Genomic DNA, 19,099 nt, shown 5'->3' with positions numbered 1-19,099 from the left:
GTTCAAACTCGTAATCAGTGAAGTAATCTTACTTAATTCAGAAAACTCAATTACGTTTTCTTACTGGAGCTGTTTATGTGTGAATTTGTATCAAAGCTGCTAAGCACAGCTGTGGTTAAACCAACTGTGTGAATGAGATATGTTGATCACACGTTCCTTGTGGTGACATGGCAATTACACATTAACAGATTTCAACAAGTACATGAATTCAGTAAATACTGCAATAGAGTTTATTTTAGAAATAGAACAAGAAAAATGCTTAAATTTTTTAGATGTTTTAATTAAAATGAGAGGAAAAGGTTGCTTTAGTTTATAGAAAACCATATTCCACTGACATGTCACATCACCAATTAAACAATATTGTATTTGACCATATACATACATACATAACTTTAAACATTTGTTCATAAAAAGAAGTGTTAATCATTTTGCAACAGGTGCCCCTTTAAACACTTTTCTGTACTAGTCACTTTGTTACAGTCAAAGTTTAATCAAACACCTTTAATGTCACACTGTATGTGAATGAAATTAATATTATAATGTGAAGTTTTATGTTATCTAAGTTTAAGTCCTTTGTTTAAAAAACTACAAAATGACAGTTGACTCACCAGATAGTATGTTTGTGTTCCTTGTATCATAAATTAGTGATTCATGTGTTTATCATCATATTCAGCACCTAGAATACAACTAACAATACCATGGTGAAGATAACTATGTTTGTTCAGTTACACTCTTTCTGTTAACACAAACTTTAAACTATAAGTCTTTTTTGTGACACTTGGAAACGATAAAATAATTATTATGTTTTCAATCTACTTTTAGTTAAAAGAATTTTAGGATTAGAGTTTCAACTTGTGATTGCTCTGTCTCTTACTACTTTTAACCTAAGCTTTCCAAGAATTCCAAATAAACACCTGATGAAATCACCTACTTTCTTATCTTTTGTAACCCTTACCATTTTCTCTTTCTAATTATATAAATATGAACTACTGAGATTTCATTCAGTGCTTACAAAAGAACAGATTTTAAAGAATTAATCAACAAAATATGAGCATCTGTCTTTAAAAAATGGATTTGGAATTTTAATTTTCAAAATTCACAATTCTATAAAATTAAAAAAAGCTTTAAACTGATAAGATAAATACTAATATGATCCTTATTCTGAAAGTTATGTACCTTAACTGAAACTCTGGAGCAAAAAATAACAACCGGATTTCTAGAAACCCAGCCTTTAATGGTTTAAGTGAGTGTTTTCCTTTTAATGTAAACACCAACATGAACTACAGTGTTAGAACACAATATTAGAATTACATACCATCAGGAATTGACCACACTATTATGGAGCAGTCTAGAGCACAGCTGACGGCCAGTTGCTGAAAACTTGAACAGCCTAATCTTACAGCTAAAGTTACACTTGACTGTTGACACAGGAGAACTACTCCAGTCACAGAACTGGTATGACCTCTAAGATTACATAATTCTTCCCCTTTGGTGGCATCCCATACTCTCACAGTTGTATCACGACTACAACAAATTAAAGACAAATTTTTTTTTTTAATAACAACAGTATTCACGTAACAGACATACCAAACTGACTTGTGGCCTCTAAAATGAAATTCAAAATTTGTAATAATTCTAAAATAAAAAAACAAAATTGATAATATTATTAATTTTCCATCCAAGAAAACCTACTCATCACTGTGATGATATTCATATCGTAATATTTTACATTTCATAAATAGTGTTAAATGTATATCTTTATTTAGACATATTTAATAATTTTTTTAACAATTTTCATGCAGGTGTCCTGCATATAGTTCTGATATCCTTGTAAGTTAGATCAGACTTTGTGCTAGATTTTTTGAACCTTTGTTTTTCACAAGGTAGCACAAGTGCTAACTTTTGTTCCCATTCAGTGCATGATAAATACATACACATTAAACAAGAATAAAATGGATAAAATACATTAAAAACTAAATTTACAAAATGCTAATAAGGAACAGAGCATAGGTGCACTATTATTGCACATACCACATGCAATGTATATAGGTCGTGTATACCGCATAGTATCCAGTCAAACTGAGCTACATGAGGGTAGCTGGTAGGCTTGGTTCTTTGTGCTCATTGTGTGTTATTGCTTGCACCTATTTTTGTGCATGGCGATCATGCACCAGAATTTACAATACATAATTACTGCCGTGATGTCATCATGGTTTTTGAAGTATTAGAGTGGCGTTACAATATGCTATTCTGTATTTTTATATATGCAGGTAGTAAGATCTGCAGTATTTTATATATGCAGGTAGTAAGATCTGCAGTATTTTATATATGTGCAGCTTAGAGGGAACACTCATGGTAACTATATGCACATATCTTTCTAAGCAAATTTTTGTGGATACAATTTGACAAATCAGTTAATATATGCATATAGTTTTTTAAAAGTCTGGCTATGCCCCTGGAAAGGAAGTTTACAGTAACTTTGTTTTTGTGATTATTTCCTATTTAGGTCAGTTGCTAAAATCAGTTTATACCTATAATGGTATAACAGCTGTGGGTTTTGCTGAAAAGGATGAGCTTGTTGTGACTGGAACAGGTACGGTATGCAAGATATTAAGAGCTTGTAGGCAAGTATAACTATAGAAGTTATTACTGTCTTTCATATACAGTGTGTCATCCTTCTCCAATAGTTTAATTTTACTTACCAGTTAACAAACTACACAACATGAATGAATGAATTTTGTGAAAGTAGTGATAATTTGTGTAGACGTTGATGTTCTCTTTTAATTAATACAGCAAATGTGTACAGTATAGATATTATTTTTTGAAAATAAGTTAAGTAAAAGGTGTTATATAAAATCAAAACAGTAAAAACTTTTTTGTTGTGTGATGATGATAATACAAGTGTTAAATAGTTGGGTAAGAACTGAGAGCAAGATTTGTATAAAACGCTGAATATAAACAGCTGGGTTCAGCAGAACTGAATATTTACAATATATATATATGGTAAGGGTGTCACTGTTTGAAAATTTCCTAACTGATTTCTAATTATGCTTGAACTGATTTATTACCAGTTAACTCTCTCGCTACAACAATTATTAACTCGCTAGGGATGGCGTATTGCAGATCTTGTTAAGGATTTAGAAAATATGAGCATTAAACTATCTAGAACCAAAAACCCTTTAAGGCCCTGTACACATTCAGTTAATCTCTCTAAAATTTGATGAATACATTAAGTTCATCCATAGATTTATATGGAACTTCTGAAAACATTCCTGTTACTCCCTGAAGACCAAGTCCTAAGTTTGACAGTCACTAAATGTAACAGAAATCTAGTCTGTTAAAATATATATATTACCCACATTACACATCTTATAAATAAGTTTAGTTTAATGCTCATAACATTTACAATTGATAATGTAAAATAAAACAAGTTTACATCAACATTTCTTTTTTTCAGTAAATACAGCAGCAAACAAAACAGTTATTTATTGGTAATTACTAGTATTTCTGAACTCTTTCAGTATTTAATGATATATAAGTCTTCTACAAGTGAAGAAGCTTCATAAACTTTAGTTACACAAAAAAATTACATGTTTCTACATGTCTTTTTTTTAAACCATTTCACATTATTGTGAGCTATATATTTGAGGCATCATGATTACTCGGATAACTAGCTACAGTTGCTTTTGAGGTCCAAATTGGTTCAATAGCTTCCTAACCAGTACTCAAAGTCATTGTTTCTTGTTTCATTTTATACAAAGTTTTATCTATATCACCACACCTCATGTGTCAAAATTCTATTGTTATTAAGGTTTGCTCACTTGCCCATACCGCATGCAACAAAAAACAGCACACAAGGAAATACATAAGCATTGTATGCTCAAGGATTTACATTCTATCTGATTATAAACATAATGAGCTGAGGCAGTAATCTTAGCTGTCTGCTTGTATGAATTATCTAACGTATTTTGTCCTGAAATAGAGGACTGATTTAATAATCTACTTCACTTTTAATGAACCAGTGAATAACCAAAATTCAACACAAAGGAACATATGGAATTACTTAATCCTGTGATCTGTGTCAGCTCCACAACATGACATCAATAATTGTCAGACTTTGTAGACTCTTAAGTCTACACATGTTGAACCGTTTTACTTGGACAACCGTTATTCTCAAGAAGTTCTTCATCTAGGTAAACATATACTTGTAGCTCTAGATTTTAATGTTTTGATAATTCCACTTTTCACAGATATTGTATGGCATGAGCAAAAATTCACATATTTATTTGTTCGAGTCTTCTGATAAATGGTAGTTGTCGACTTCTCCAAACTCGTGTCCTTGTGAACCAGAACACTGAGGAATGGATGAGTGTTATCGACTTCAAGTTCTATGGAGACTGTATGCTGTCAAATTGGCTGTTCAGATAAGCATGAAAAGTTTTGAGCTCTTCCTCTCCATGGGTCCATAAAATAATCATATCGTCAACATATCTTACCCATCTACGAGGTTGATGAAGATGTGGTGTTAAAATAGTGTGATCAAAATGCTGCATGAATATTTCTGCTACTACAAGTAGAGTACCGTCTAATATACTGTATAATCGGCCTTTCCAACAGAAGTAACTTGCACCGAGACAGATGTCCAGCAAGATCATGATGTTTGGGATGGACGTTCTTGTTGGAAGTAAGATTTCATCACTTAATTGTTTATATATTATTTCCATGATATCTTTAGCAGGTATCTAGGTGAAAAATGAAACTAGGTCAAGGCTAGCCATAATATCATCCTTGGATATTATTTGCCCAGAAATATTGTTAATGAATTATCGTGAGTTTTTAACTGAATAAGCCGGATCTATTGTGAGAGGTTTTAGCATGCTAGAAATAAATTTGGCTGTTTTGTAAGTTAGTGAACCTATGTAAGATATAATAGGTCACATGGGTATGTTAGGTTTATGTATCTTGGGTAAACCATAAAGCTGTGGGAAGTTTGAATGGTGTACAGATAATCTTTTGTACAGTGTCATAATTATTTCATTTTTCTTTGTCATGTTCCAAAGTTCTTTACTTAGCTCTTTTTCTCTACGTTGGATTGAATCTGTAGATAGTCTTTGGTAAATTGCATCCATTAATAATTGTTCTATCTTTTGCTCATAGTCACATTAGTTTAAGAGGACTGTAGCATTTCCCTTATCAGCAGGTAATATAACAGTGTCTTTCTTTAAATTACCGATATTTTTTTAGTTAGGTTGCTTTGAGGTTTAATTGTAGATGATTTTAGAGGTTCTTGAACTTGGAAGCACAACTCATTAGCAGTTGTAAGATCTAATGTATTAGCGACTTTTTGAGTGGAAGCAACGATGTCAGTGTAGGGTACTTGTTTCGGAGTAGGAACAAAATTAAATCCAAGAGATAGTACACTTATTTCATTATCATTAAGACATTTGTCACTTAAGTTTACAACTGTATGCTTATTTATCTCCATTCTCCTGTCCCTGTCACACTTAGATAACAATAACTTGCTAGTTTGTCTGTGTTTGACCTTGTGATATTCTCGATCGGCATTGATTCCAATAATTCTCATATGTTTGTAATTTTGAAGAGTTACCATAGACGTGATTGTAAAACTTTCATTTTGTTGTTGATTGTGAAGAAAAAAAACTTTTTCTTCCTGTATGAAGATATTTTTTCACAAAGAATAGCTTGTTCTGAATGGTGTAAGATAGTTGAGATATGCTTGTTCACAATATGATTATGAATGGTGTAAGATAGTTGAGATATGCTTGTTCACAATATGATTATGAATGGTGTAAGATAGTTGAGATATGCTTGTTCACAATATGATTATGAATGGTGTAAGATAGTTGAGATATGCTTGTTCACAATATGATAAGAGATTTTAGTCCATGATGTATCACGTTGTAAGTACGACATCTGATGAGGAACGTATCCAATGAACTGACTGTACTGAAGAATAAATGTTAATTATAATTCTAAACTTACTTCATGTATCTACATGAAATGTGGCAAGCTTTTAATAAAATATTTTTTATTAAATGTTTTTTTGCTCTTGGTTGGTTCCTTTCCAATTTAACATTAGGGAGTAATTGTGTAAGGATTATGTGGTTTTTATTTTATTTTAGAAGAAAGGGAAAACTTGAATATTTTACTTTTTTTCATGGTATTTTGTTTCCTTTTGGCATGAAGGTTTGTTGGGTCCATGCGGAGATATATGCCAATTTGAAGTGTCAGACCCATAACAGTTTCCATCTGTTTACATTTAATTTCATTATTTTATTGCTCTTTGAACTGTGTCTAACCAGTATAACAAACCAATAATTCACTCAGTAAGAATTAAGACCAAGTGACAGTAAACAAAATACGAAACTATAACTTACATCATGTACATTTCTCACAGAGACATTTTTGTTTTCTTATCTACCCTAATACATTTTAGTCACTTTTGTTCAGGAATATATAATAAATAAAAAAAATATACATAAACTTACTTTAGTCTTGAGGTCTTCTGTACTCAGGGGCATGATTTGGTTTAATAAAACTTTTTTTTTTCTCACTATGTTGGTTGCCCAAAAATAATTAGTGTTACTTTCAAATATGCATTTTAGAACATAAAAATTACTTCAGAAACTAAATTAGTGCATAAAAAAATTACTATAATTCATCTGGCTTTCTAATTAACCTATAAGTAGGTTAAAAAATTTCATTATTTCTTGATGCAACATCTTCAGTCCAAACACGTTAAGCTTTCATGTCAAATTATCAGGTTTTATCACTAAAACACAATAGCCATCCATCTGATCTATGTATTGTTGAATCTGCTTTTTTTTATTGGTTATAAACATGTCCAATGGCAATGTCAGAGAGAAGTAAAGACTTTCCTAAATGAAAGAGGATATGAGAGAGCCATGTCAGTGTGGGTTGAACAGACATAGAGATATGTTAATAAACCATAAAAAGGTTGAAATTTTATATTCTGAAATCCCAGTACTTATAGCATGTGTTTCTAATTGGTTGAATAATTTGAGTTACTTGTAAGGGAAGAGAAAAAATCTATAAATGAGAAATCATGAGAATCTGAACGATGTGGTTTGAGAATTTATTTAAATATTTCCTTTTGATACTAAGAATGTAAAACTTAAATATTGTGAAAATTTTAATTGTGTATTGATGCCAAGCTTATTTATATACATTGATAATAAAGTAGTTTAATTAAACTTTAAATGTACTTCTGTTAAAAGCTTTGACCACCAATATCCATAGGGTTATAAGGGGCCATCAATTAGCACATACCACTAATTGCCCAGCACCAGTCATTTCCACTTACAATGATCAATAGAGGAACTTGGATTGCAGTAGGGTTCATATTTTGTTTTACTTCGATCATAGCCTATTCAGATGTTGTAAAATTCTCAATGCTAGTCAAAAGGCTGATGGTTTTTTGGTTAGTTGCACATATTTCTGTTCAAGCATGACTTTTGACTGCTGACTTGACCAAGTTTTCTATGTCAAATAATTTCACATAAAATCTGTACTTAGCTTTTCATTTCTCTATTAACCCTTTAGCTATGGTTAAGTCAGAGTGCACATGTAACAACCTTTGACAGAGGTACTTTCAAAATTGGATTAAACTATTTTATTATCAATAAACTTGATATTCAAACACTGTTTATTGTTCAAATTTTAATGTTATATATGATTTCATTTCTTATTTATAAAAGTATGTACACACACACATGTATATATAAATAAATAAATAGTTCTAATACTATTAGTTACATTAATTATCAATAGGCAATTGAATCAGCACTATAAAACAATAATGAATTTAATATAAAACAAGCATTACGGTAGAATTAAGTGCCATTGTTGGTCCTAGTTGTCAACTTAAAGTCACAATGGATAATACCTGTGGTCATGGCACTCAATTATGTTGGGGGATATTCAATCTATCAAAATATTAAGGGTAACTGCCTTCCCACAACTGGCTGCAGAGAGTGAAAGGCAGCAGGAGTTGAGACGTTGTGGGTGTAAGCACTTAACTCCATACCCTTAATTGATTTTCCATGATTACTGGCTAGTTTATCATCAGCGTTTGGATAATGTCTGGTAGATGAGATATCCCTGACACACTTGAGTGCTCTGACCACAAGCATTATCTCTTATAGCTTCAAGTTGATAACTACGACCAATAACAGCAATTAAATACTTAATTCTACTGTAACTCTTGTATGTAAATATATATATATATATATATATATACAGTCGACCCCCCCCCCATTAACGTAGTTCTCAATAACATCGTTTAATTTTTGCATCATTGAAAGAATATTAAATAAAGTTTAAAAAGTGAGAAGTAAAAAAAGTAGAAATTAAAAAGATGCACTGAAAATTATTTCCGTGGGTTAGCTTTACTGGCAACTCAGGGTTGATTGCACTGTAACATTATTTACATTTTGGCATTTTAAAGTTGCAGCACTTACTAATATTTTGTTATGATTATCCTACATTACTGGAATTATGACACCCAAACAACCAGCAAGTAGTCCTACAGGTAATGAGAGTAAACAAGTGACTTGAAATGTAATAAGATTAAATAAAAATCTTGAAATTGTGAAACGCTTGGAAAAAGGGCAACATGCTGCTGATGTTGCACACGATGTAGGGCTTCATGCAACACCTGTAACAACAATTTTCAAGAATGCAGAGAAGACAAAGGCATCAGATCATGTTAATACACCATTTAGCTTCAAGTAAATTAAGCCATATAAGAAATGGAAAAATTAGTAACAATGTGGATTATCGACCAAAATCAGAATCATATCCCACTAAGCCAGGCTCTCCTAATGGAGAAAGCTAAAACTTTGAAGGTGTACACTTAACAGCAGGAACCTTTGCTGTAAGTAAAGGTTCATCTGACCATTTTAAGCGAAGAAATAATCTTCATAACATCAAAATAACAGATGAGGCAACTAGTGCTGATCACCAAGGTGCTTTCAAATTTCCAGACAACTTAAAGGAGATCACAGAAAGTGGCAGATATCCCCCTGAATTGGTTTTCAACACAGAGGAAATGGGGTTATTTTGGAAACAGATGTCATCCCATACTTTTATTTCTTGTAAGGAGAAGACTGCTCCAGGATTTAAAGCCACTAAAGATCAGCTTATCCTGGTACTTGGTTGTAATGCAGCCTTATGAATTTAAACTGAAACCAATTCTAGTGTACCATTCAGAAACGCCACAGGCTATAAAAGGATTCTAGAAGCCACACCTACCAGTTGTTTGGCATTCCAATCGTAAAGCTTGGGTGACAATTGATGTTTTTCAAGACTGGTTCATCTCTTACTTTTGCCCAGCAGTGGAGAAATACTGCATTGAAAAAAAGCTGGAAAAAAAGGCCTTACTTCTCCTAGATAATGCTCCTGGTCATCCTCCTCATTTGGACAATTTAGAGACTTGCATTCTGGTCCAGACTGTGTTTGTGCCTCCAAACACAACATCTCTTATTCAGCCAATGGATCAGGGGGTCATAGCAAAATTTCAGGCGTATTATCTATGTCATATCTTTCATCAGTTATTTAATGGGACATCTACTAATGAGAACCTTACAATCAGGGACTTCTGGCATTTGTATAATATCATGAAGGCAGTTGACAACATTGACAATGCCTGGAAAGAAGTCATCGCTAGTTGTATAAACAGAGTATGGAGAAAGATATGGCTAGAATGAATTTATAACTTCGAGGGTTTTGAAAAAAAATACCAGCAGTTCGTGAAGAAATTGTCAACCTTGCCTACAATGCAGGACTGGAGGGAGTGTAAGATGAAAACGTGGAGGAGTTGCTTCAATTGCATGGGGAAGGTCTGTTTAATGAAGACTTAAAATAATTAGATCAGCAAGGATTTATGGAAGATGCAGCAGAAAATGAGCAGCCAGAGGAAGTGAAATAAGTTGTTGAGTTGATATTCTAGAATGCCAGAGGTTATTTTGCAAAACCAATGAAGGTTTTACAATCTTTGCCAAAAACGACCCTGACCGCGAGTGGAGCAGTATCCTGAAAAGGCAAGTTGAGGCAGTTCTATCAGGCTAGTAAGAATTTTATAAATTGAAAAAGAAGCAGACAAGACAGTCGCAAATAACTCAGTTTTTTAAGAAGAGGAAGTAGACGACCTAGCTCCACCTTCTCCCCTATAAACCAATGGTATGTATTCTTTATTAATTTATATTATTGCATTATACTTTGTAATATACTTTACCCTTTGACACATGTAGGACATTAAATTATGCTGCTGGAACACAACTCCAACTTTAACCATTATACCAATAGGGAATTGGGTCTCCAGTAACATCACAGTTCTCAAGAATGTAACTAGGACATTAATGGAGGTCAAATGCATATAAATGCTAAGCTTCACTTTCTGTATCACATAACACTTTTTTTCACCCCAAACTGTTCATTTCAGCTACCCCTCTAAGGCATTGTAAATTTCTGTGAAATTGCTCATATTATGCATATCCTCCAGCTAAACTGTCAATTTGTAGCAAGAAAGCTTTTTGCTTTCTGGAAATATAAGCAATAAAGTAAAGGCTGCATGTTACATACCCTCTACAGAGCATCGTCCTTTCAAAACTTGTCATAAATCCTCTCAGATGTGTGCTATTGTATTATTTGTAACCAACAGAAGGCAAAAATTTCACTTAACTAACAGCTATGAGGTCTAAAGGCCTTGTACTAAGCAGTTTTGAACATTTTGGAGCTTATATTAAGCTATTTCAATCTCAGAAAGACAGATAAATTGTATAAGTTTTAGGACATTCTATTCTATATGCATAGAAATATTTCATGTTTGGACAATTGAAGTTCTAAAAAAATATATTCTGAGACCACCTTATTATTATTATGTCGAATTAGGGTTATGTGTTGGTGTCAACTTGAATAGTACAAGTGCAAAATCTTGAAGAAAACAAAATTTAATATGCAAGAACTAAATATTTTTTATTTATTGCTCAATAGAATACCCATTCTGTCAGCCCACATTCCAGAACACAATCTTTTAGGACAGTGTCCACAACCTATTGTTCCAGATATACACAAAGTTGATTGAATGTACTTTCCACCAGGGTTATAGATGTGGACAAAATCAATGTGTCAGGCCACTTACAATGAGGCAGTGCTTTTTGGAAATACTGTACTATTGCTTGCAAACTATTAAATTTATCTACTACCATGTTTTTAACTTACAGTTGATCGAAGAAGTGCCCATATCCAAGTTATAGCTGGATGCTAGAAGCAGATGTCCTGTTATACAGAGAGCATCAGTAGAGCCATGTTGTTGAACATTGTTCCTCAAACGATCCATTCTACCTAAGAGAGAAAATTAAACTTACTGTAACTTTGAAAGGCCATATAACAATCTAATTTATATAACAGAAAGAAATCATTGGACAGACAATATCTTAGTGCTTGGTAAAATCATCACTTATTGACTATGATCAATCCCTTCTTCCAAATTCACATTAGATTAAGTTAAAACAGTTTATAATCCTTTATAATGTCATATTAAATAATACTTAGGAATTCACAATTCTTTTTAATCACTGAAGAATATCAAAGAACAAATTTACTTTGATGGTTTTCTTAGTGAAAATCTACCCAATAAGCTATCTGAACGTTGTTCACCACAGGGAATCGAACACCAGATTTTAACATTATAAGTCCATAAAAATATTCAGTTTGTTAAAAGCAGCAAAAAAGAGAAAGTATTTTTGGTAAAGAGTGCATTTTCTAAATAAAGATAAGAAAAGTCTAAATAAACAGAAAATTACCACTACTAATACATGTGACTTTTTCTCCACAAAGATGAATTGAATATTAAATTTCAAATATAAATATATATATACATATACACAACTTATAATTCCGTACCATTCCTCCAATCTAGAATCTTAATGTTAACACTATCATCTCCCAGGTAAAGCTTGTCTACATAGGAAATTGCAGTCTTCAGACTGTGGCGTAGTGGTCGGGCTAAGGCACGAGATGACTCTTCTTCCAGTGCATATAATAGCTGAAGGTGTCTCAATTTTACATTCCACACCTTCACCACACCATCTGCTGATGTTGTGAATACCTGGTTAGTACCATCTGTCTGAAAATAATACACAAATAGCTATTAATATGATAGTGTTTTGACCTCAAGGTATGAGATGTTACTTAATAATACATTTCAGTATACAACTAAAAAGCTGTTTCTATAAGGTGATCACAGCACAAAATAATTCTAACAACTGAAATGAAAAAACGCCTCACAAGGATCAGTAGATAACTCAATATTACTTTTATTAATTACAGAAAAATAAACATGGTATAAATAATACTATATATTATAATTCTTTACATTATCATAAGTAAATAATATTGTGACACAAGAATAGTACGAGGTTTTGGTGAAGAATCTGAACCTTTTAAACTGATTATTATTAGAAATTCCAAATAAAAATTGTGTGCAATAAGGGTTACTTGTACTTTATAAAAATTATGTTTTTCCAGATCCCTTGAAACTATTTCTGCTCTGAACACAATTTTATTACCAAATACTGTAAATTTCCATTGCAACAAACTTTTTAAATCAAACATGTTGTTACTTTCCATAGAAACTCCACTGCATATAAATTTCCAAGATCATACTTAAGCAGACCATGGGTGAAAAAAATGTTCATGGACTATGACATCACAGGTATGCAGCTGATTGTGATTTAAATCGGCCTTCTTTCTCATGAAATCAGCTGGTTCATGACTCTGAGGTGTGGCTCAAAGCTTATGAACTTTCATCATCAACTTCAAAATCTTCCTTATTATTATTTTCTAAATACTAGGAGATATTCCAAGTTTCACCACAATGGCATTTTGTATTGAGAGGTTCTCTACTGCAACTATAGCCTTTACTTTGAAAATGAAGATGTTGGTCTGGAGCAGCTTAAAATGTGTAGGTTTTTCCACAGAGAATAATCGAGGCTCTCTCTTCAAAATACTATCTATTGGATCAACATAAACTTTCAATCTCACTAAACGTATGACCTTTTTTATAATGTGTTGTGACAAGTTTTTCCAGAAATAAGTCTAGCAGTGGAGGCACTGCAATGTTGAATAGCCAAGATTTTGCTGTGAATCAAACATGCCACTCGTACAGGTCATAGTTTGCACCTATGGCAAAATGCCTCTGCATTAGCACATGCAGATCATTTTATAAAGTGCAATTAACCCTCTGTATATCTATATTAAATATACGATGTGAAAAAACTTGGCGTTATTTATTAACTTCGGTTCATTACACTTAATGTCATTATTTTGGAAATGATAATTCATTTTGTTTACAAAAATCATGTGAATATGTGGCCAAATGTTTAATTTTTAGCAATCAATGTTTCAGAAAAAGTACTTAAAAGTTATTTTATAGTATTAGAAAATCACACACAATTTCATCATTTAAGAATGACTGAATAAAACCTGAATTCTTTTATATCTGAACACTCACTGCAATACAAGTGACATTTTCCTCATGACCATGAACAGAATGTTGGACTTCTCCACTAACAATATCCCAGAGTTCAACTTTACCACCATCTGTAAAGATTAAAAGTGATAAAACATTAATATGATTCTTAAATAAACTTTACAATATCTTTGATAAACATTTTGATATCATATGAACATCTTACTTGTTATTGTGGGTTAAACAACAGTACAAAATGTTGCAATACCTAAAATATTGTCTATTAAACAGATACTTTCTTGAAAAAACAAAAGGGACAAAATAAAATTTTAAAGTTTCGTTAATTCAACAAAACATGGAAGAAAGTGTTGTTTCAAAAACATTATGCTAAAGCAGCATCTATAAATTAAATAAAGTTGTTTGCAATTTTTATCACAAAAAATTCCACAAAACTAACAGTTTATTTCAATAATTATGAAATGACACTTGTTATTGTACATGTTCCATCATAACATGATACTTCAAAAACATTTGCTTAATCTTGAATATTTTTCTGAATAAAAGTATTGGAGCAAAGTCCATTCAGTTCTAATGACTTGAATTTTAGGCATTTGTATGTTATATCTTAACTGTCGGATTAACTGCTATACGTGGTGGATGGTGAATGGTGTTTATTTAGAGATTTGGATTTTATGAATCACCAAGCAATGAAAGGTTGAGACTGTTTTCACGTAAGGTTATTCAGTTATTTCTCAACTGTCCACTTTTACAAGAAATCCATCTTAGAGGACTTTCCAAAACTTAAGTGATAAAATATGTGCTTTTCAAATAGTTTGAAGATTTTAAGCACTGTTAAAACAACTTAAAAAAAAGGATTGAATCATGCCAAAATAATTACTCTAGCTTGTTCCATTTAACTGAAGCAAATAAGAGAAAAGAGGTACGCATACACAACAAAGTTAAGAGGTAAAGAGTGAATACTGATGACATGTAAGTTGACACTAACAATACACTCCCTTTGTTGGTGAAGATCCATCAAAAGGGTCGAAGTAGTGGTAAAAAAACGCGAAAACGTCCATTAAGATCGCAAAATGTAAAATGCAAAACTGAAAATTTGTATGTACTCCCGCATGGACCTAATGAACCTCCATACCAACTTTGGTGAAGATCCATCCACACTCTGCGAAGTAGTTACATGGACATACAACAGACGGTACTATTATATTTACTGAAACAAAAACAACTAAAATTCATGCGTCAAGTGCGTAAAATGTATGGAAATGTATAAAACAACGGAAAAGAATTGAGCAGAGGTTTGTCGATTACACGATTCACAAGTCCGCGACCACTATCATCATGTGTTAATTACACATGTACAGTTCGCTCGTTACACATTGGGCCATCTATCGCGCTAAGGTAACAACTTAGATCCAACAATATTCATATAGTCAGTAGGTTGGAAAGAATTTAAGCGAACTTTACCATTCTCTTCAAATATGTAACAACATGAAACATAAGCGACAATGGCGCTCACTGCCTTGAAAGGAATGTAAAAGTGGCGTAATAATACGAGAGCACGTGAAGATTAACAACTATTTCTCGAAAATTGAATTGTTAAAGTCTCGAGAGATATTACACCGAAATATGTTAATAAGAAAATAGTTATGCCAATAATGTAGTTTGAAATTAATTGTGAAAAAATGTCTTAACTATAATGATCTTGTTTTGTATAGAGTTGTTGTTAAATTTCATTTTTTAAAATACATTCACTAGCAACTAGCAGATTGTACCAAAAACAGACTGTCTGTTCCAGTAAGGCCTACCTTACATGAACTAGCATTTATATAACATATACCGAAGGAGATGTAAGTTCGCTGTAAATGTCAAACAGCCAAGATCAATCAGAGTATCAGGACTTCCAAAGATGTCTTCTAAATTACGTTCGTAACTGACTGTGGCTGTTAAGGTGGCCTGTCGCCCTGAAATATCTGATTCTTAAAAGCATCTTGAAGTAAATATTACAAAACTCGTGGAAAGTTAGTTTCCAACAAGCTATAGCGAAGAACAAAATAGTCTATGCGGACTTACAACGCTAGAAACCGGGTTTCGATACCCGTGGTGGGCAGAGCACAGATAGCCCAGTGTTTAGCTTTGTGCTTAATTACAAACAAAAGTTTTAAAAAATATAAAAAACTAAGTATAAAACAAACAATGTTCAATCAGAGAACAGTGTTTTCCTATTATATTTCTTCTTCTTTTCTGCTAGATAGGCTCATACCCCTGTTCTTAGAAAGAGAAAATATTTAACTAATAAATAAGTTCATGAAACGTCCAGGTGGTTTAAAAACATTTTGATATTTGTTTAACTACCACAAGAGACTGCAATAAATGTTTGTATTCCATTGTGAAATACTTATGGATCGATTTTTATGTTTACCCCTTTAGGATAGGCCCTGTAACTTCAGATACGGCCCGGCATGGCCAGGTGGTTAAGGCACTCTCTCACACCAAACATGCTAGCCCCTTCAGCCGTGGGAGCGTTATAATGTGACGGTCAATCCCACTATTCGTTGGTAAAAGAGTAGCCCAAGAGTTGGCGGTGGGTGGTGATGACTAGCTGCCTTCCCTCTAGTCTTACACTACTAAATTAGGGACAGCTAGCGCAGATAGCCCTAGTGTAGCTTTGTGCGAAATTCAAAAACAAACAAACTTCAGATACCACACAATAATTGTTTTACTGGTTTCCGATATTTTCAAGTCATGAACCCCAAACACTGAGAACATGATATAGAAAATAAATTTCAATAAACGTCTGTATTTCAGTCACACTCCACAATTTGGCAGAAACTATTTATAAGTTGATTATAAAACACTCTCTTTTATGCATATATATATATATACACACACAATGTTTTTTGTTTTTTACCTTAGAGTTCGAACTGTTTGTTTGTAGTTATGAAAACAAAGTTACACAATGGACTATCTGTGCTCTGCCTACCAGGAAATGTGAGGAGACTTTAAGTTTCATGTTTTTATGTGCATGCATTTAGAACATAAAGGTGTCAGAAGTCATGGAATACGTTTACAACATACTATTCTGTAATTAAAAATCCCTGGGAACGTAGATAGATAACACATCAATGATGTTCTATTACGTTTGTTGTTTACTCAATATTTTCGCAGTTTTATCTAAACAATGTTGTAAAGACACGTGATGAAAAAACCACTGTTAGGCTATGAGTGTATTCTAGTTGGTTTATCTACGTTCAAAACTGTCGTAAGTTTTGCCGTTGTTTACGACAGTAAATCTGAAACTCTTGCTCTAAGAAAGTACAGTGTGCTGGGCATTGTTTTGAGAAGGTATAGATTTTTCTGTTAAATGCATAAACGCATGTTTCAAAAGTCTTGCGTGGTTAAATCCTAAATTTTTAAATATCGAATGTCATTGTGAAAAATACAGACTGTCCGATCTTTAAAATTCTTTTAGGATATTTCATCAAACAGTACTTATGTATAATATTAGTATCAGTGTACACAGAACTGATTAACTTATTCTATTTATTGCTTTCACTAGCTCTGATTAATCGTTTGGAGTTAGTTCTTTGCTAAGAAAGTCATTATTTAATTATATAAGAATAACACTGGAGTTCATACTTTGAACAATGAATGGGCCAGACAATAAAGTAATGAAAACACCAAAGAGCCAATTTTTTCTCCGATTCAAATAACAATATTATTTATTCGTAAGTATTGAAAGTAACGACACAATAATGACATCTTTGTATTAATCTTACGTAATCACTTAGTATTAAAATCTTTGTTTTTGGACTAAATTAATTTTGGGAGCAGAATAAAATAATTTGAGAGACTGAATGTGATCCTCAGATCATCCGTTAAACAACGCTGATCATGATTACAATTGTCAATTACTGAAATGCAAACAAAATGAAGAAAAAAAAACATTTGAAAAACTACTGCATGAGTACGAATTTGGCGCCCTCCAGTGGCACAGTGGTATGTCTGTGGACCTATAACGCTAGAAACCGGATTTCGATACCCGTGATAGGCATAGCAAAGATATTCCATTGTGTAGCTTTGTGCTTAAATCCAAACAAACAAACGAATTTGGTGATTTAAACAATACCTAATCTATTTTATTCATTCTAGCTCATGTAGAACTTTTCGAAAAAAAAAGTAGATAGTGAAAGAAACAACACTTGATTTTATTTCAAGAACATTCTGTCCTAAACTGGAGATACGACGGTTTACACACCACTTTGTTGCTATCATATTTTACTTACGCTTCACTTTCCCTTCTCATGTCCATCAACCTTATTTATTCCTATCAGGAATTTACTAATACAAATGTAAACATAACAAATAGTTGTTTATTACTAATAATAATTGACATAGATTGGCAACATATTACTTCATTCTTTCGCCTCTTTCGAGTTATCCATTCTCTCTCACATCTTCCGGTATTTTTTCTCTTCGTTAAGCTCCTATCTTTTACATTACTTTCTGAAATCCACCCCGAATAGATCCCTTACCATTTGACCTTGCCCATTTATTTTTCTGTATATCAGGTTACAAGTCGCATAATCATAGAGGGCCTCGTAATTTCCATACCTACTAAACAAGAAAGGTGGCCGCTCGCTCCAATAAATTTTTAATGAGAAAGAAAGGTCTCATTTACATACCTTATTTAAAAACGTATTAACAAACTTTTTTACCCACATCACTTCTGTTTTTCTTACATCTTTTATTATAAAAAGGCAAGACTCTAAAGAATGACGTTTAGGGACAACTTGGGACCTATCGGTCTATCTTGGCTGTTCCATCGTCAAAACTAAACTAAAACTATAAATAAATAAATTTAAAAAAATCTTAAAGCCAGCCGTTATCATTCATATACTTATCAAGCTTTCTTTAAAACTCATATAAATTTACTGCTTCCACAACATCCGAAGGCAATCCATTCCAAAGGCTAACCACCCTGTTAGAAAAATAAAACTGTCTTAGCTTACGATGACTCCTACCTTGCCAAAAATTATATTTGTGTCCCCTAGTCCTACTATTCTCATTGTTAAATATAAAAAAGATAATACATCAACGCTAACAATTCCCTTTACAATCTTAAACACCTCAATCAGACCCTCACCTAACTCTTCTTTTTTTTCGAGAGAAGACACTTTGAGAGATTTCAGCCTCTCCTTGTATGATAACCCCTCAATTCCAGGAACCATTCTAGTAACCCTTCTCTGAACCCTTTCCAACAATTCAATGTCTTTCCTGAGGTAAGGAGCCCAAAAATGAACACAATACTCCAAATGTGGCCTAACCAGTGACCTGTACAATGAAATCATAACCTTTTTAGATTTGTATTCAATATTTTTATAGATACAACCTAAAATCCTATTTGACCTACCACTAGCAACAGCACACTGCTTAATGGTTTTAGAGACTGATGAACTATTACACCAAGATCCCTTTCTTTCATGACATTTTAAGGTTATTCCCATCCAAATTATACTTATAATTCAAATTATGATAACCCACATGCACTATCTTGCATTATTATAATTA

The 19,099-nt window shown here is 32.7% G+C and overlaps 1 protein-coding gene across 1 annotated transcript in view; it reads right to left on the bottom strand.

The window, feature by feature from the left end:
* Positions 1-1,280: 1,280 nt before the first annotated feature.
* The window catches only part of LOC106463816 (WD repeat-containing protein pop1-like), a 29,652-nt gene continuing 11,833 nt past the window's right edge, over positions 1,281-19,099 (bottom strand). The window contains exon 5 of the mRNA XM_022391426.1: positions 1,281-1,524. Within this exon, the coding sequence (XP_022247134.1) occupies positions 1,308-1,524 (217 nt within the window). The 3' untranslated portion in view covers positions 1,281-1,307. The remainder of the gene's footprint in view (positions 1,525-19,099) is intronic.

Source organism: Limulus polyphemus, unplaced genomic scaffold (assembly GCF_000517525.1).
Source record: "Limulus polyphemus unplaced genomic scaffold, Limulus_polyphemus-2.1.2 Scaffold1490, whole genome shotgun sequence".
Lineage (NCBI taxonomy): Eukaryota > Metazoa > Arthropoda > Merostomata > Xiphosura > Limulidae > Limulus > Limulus polyphemus.
This window is presented reverse-complemented; position numbering and strand designations above follow the sequence as displayed.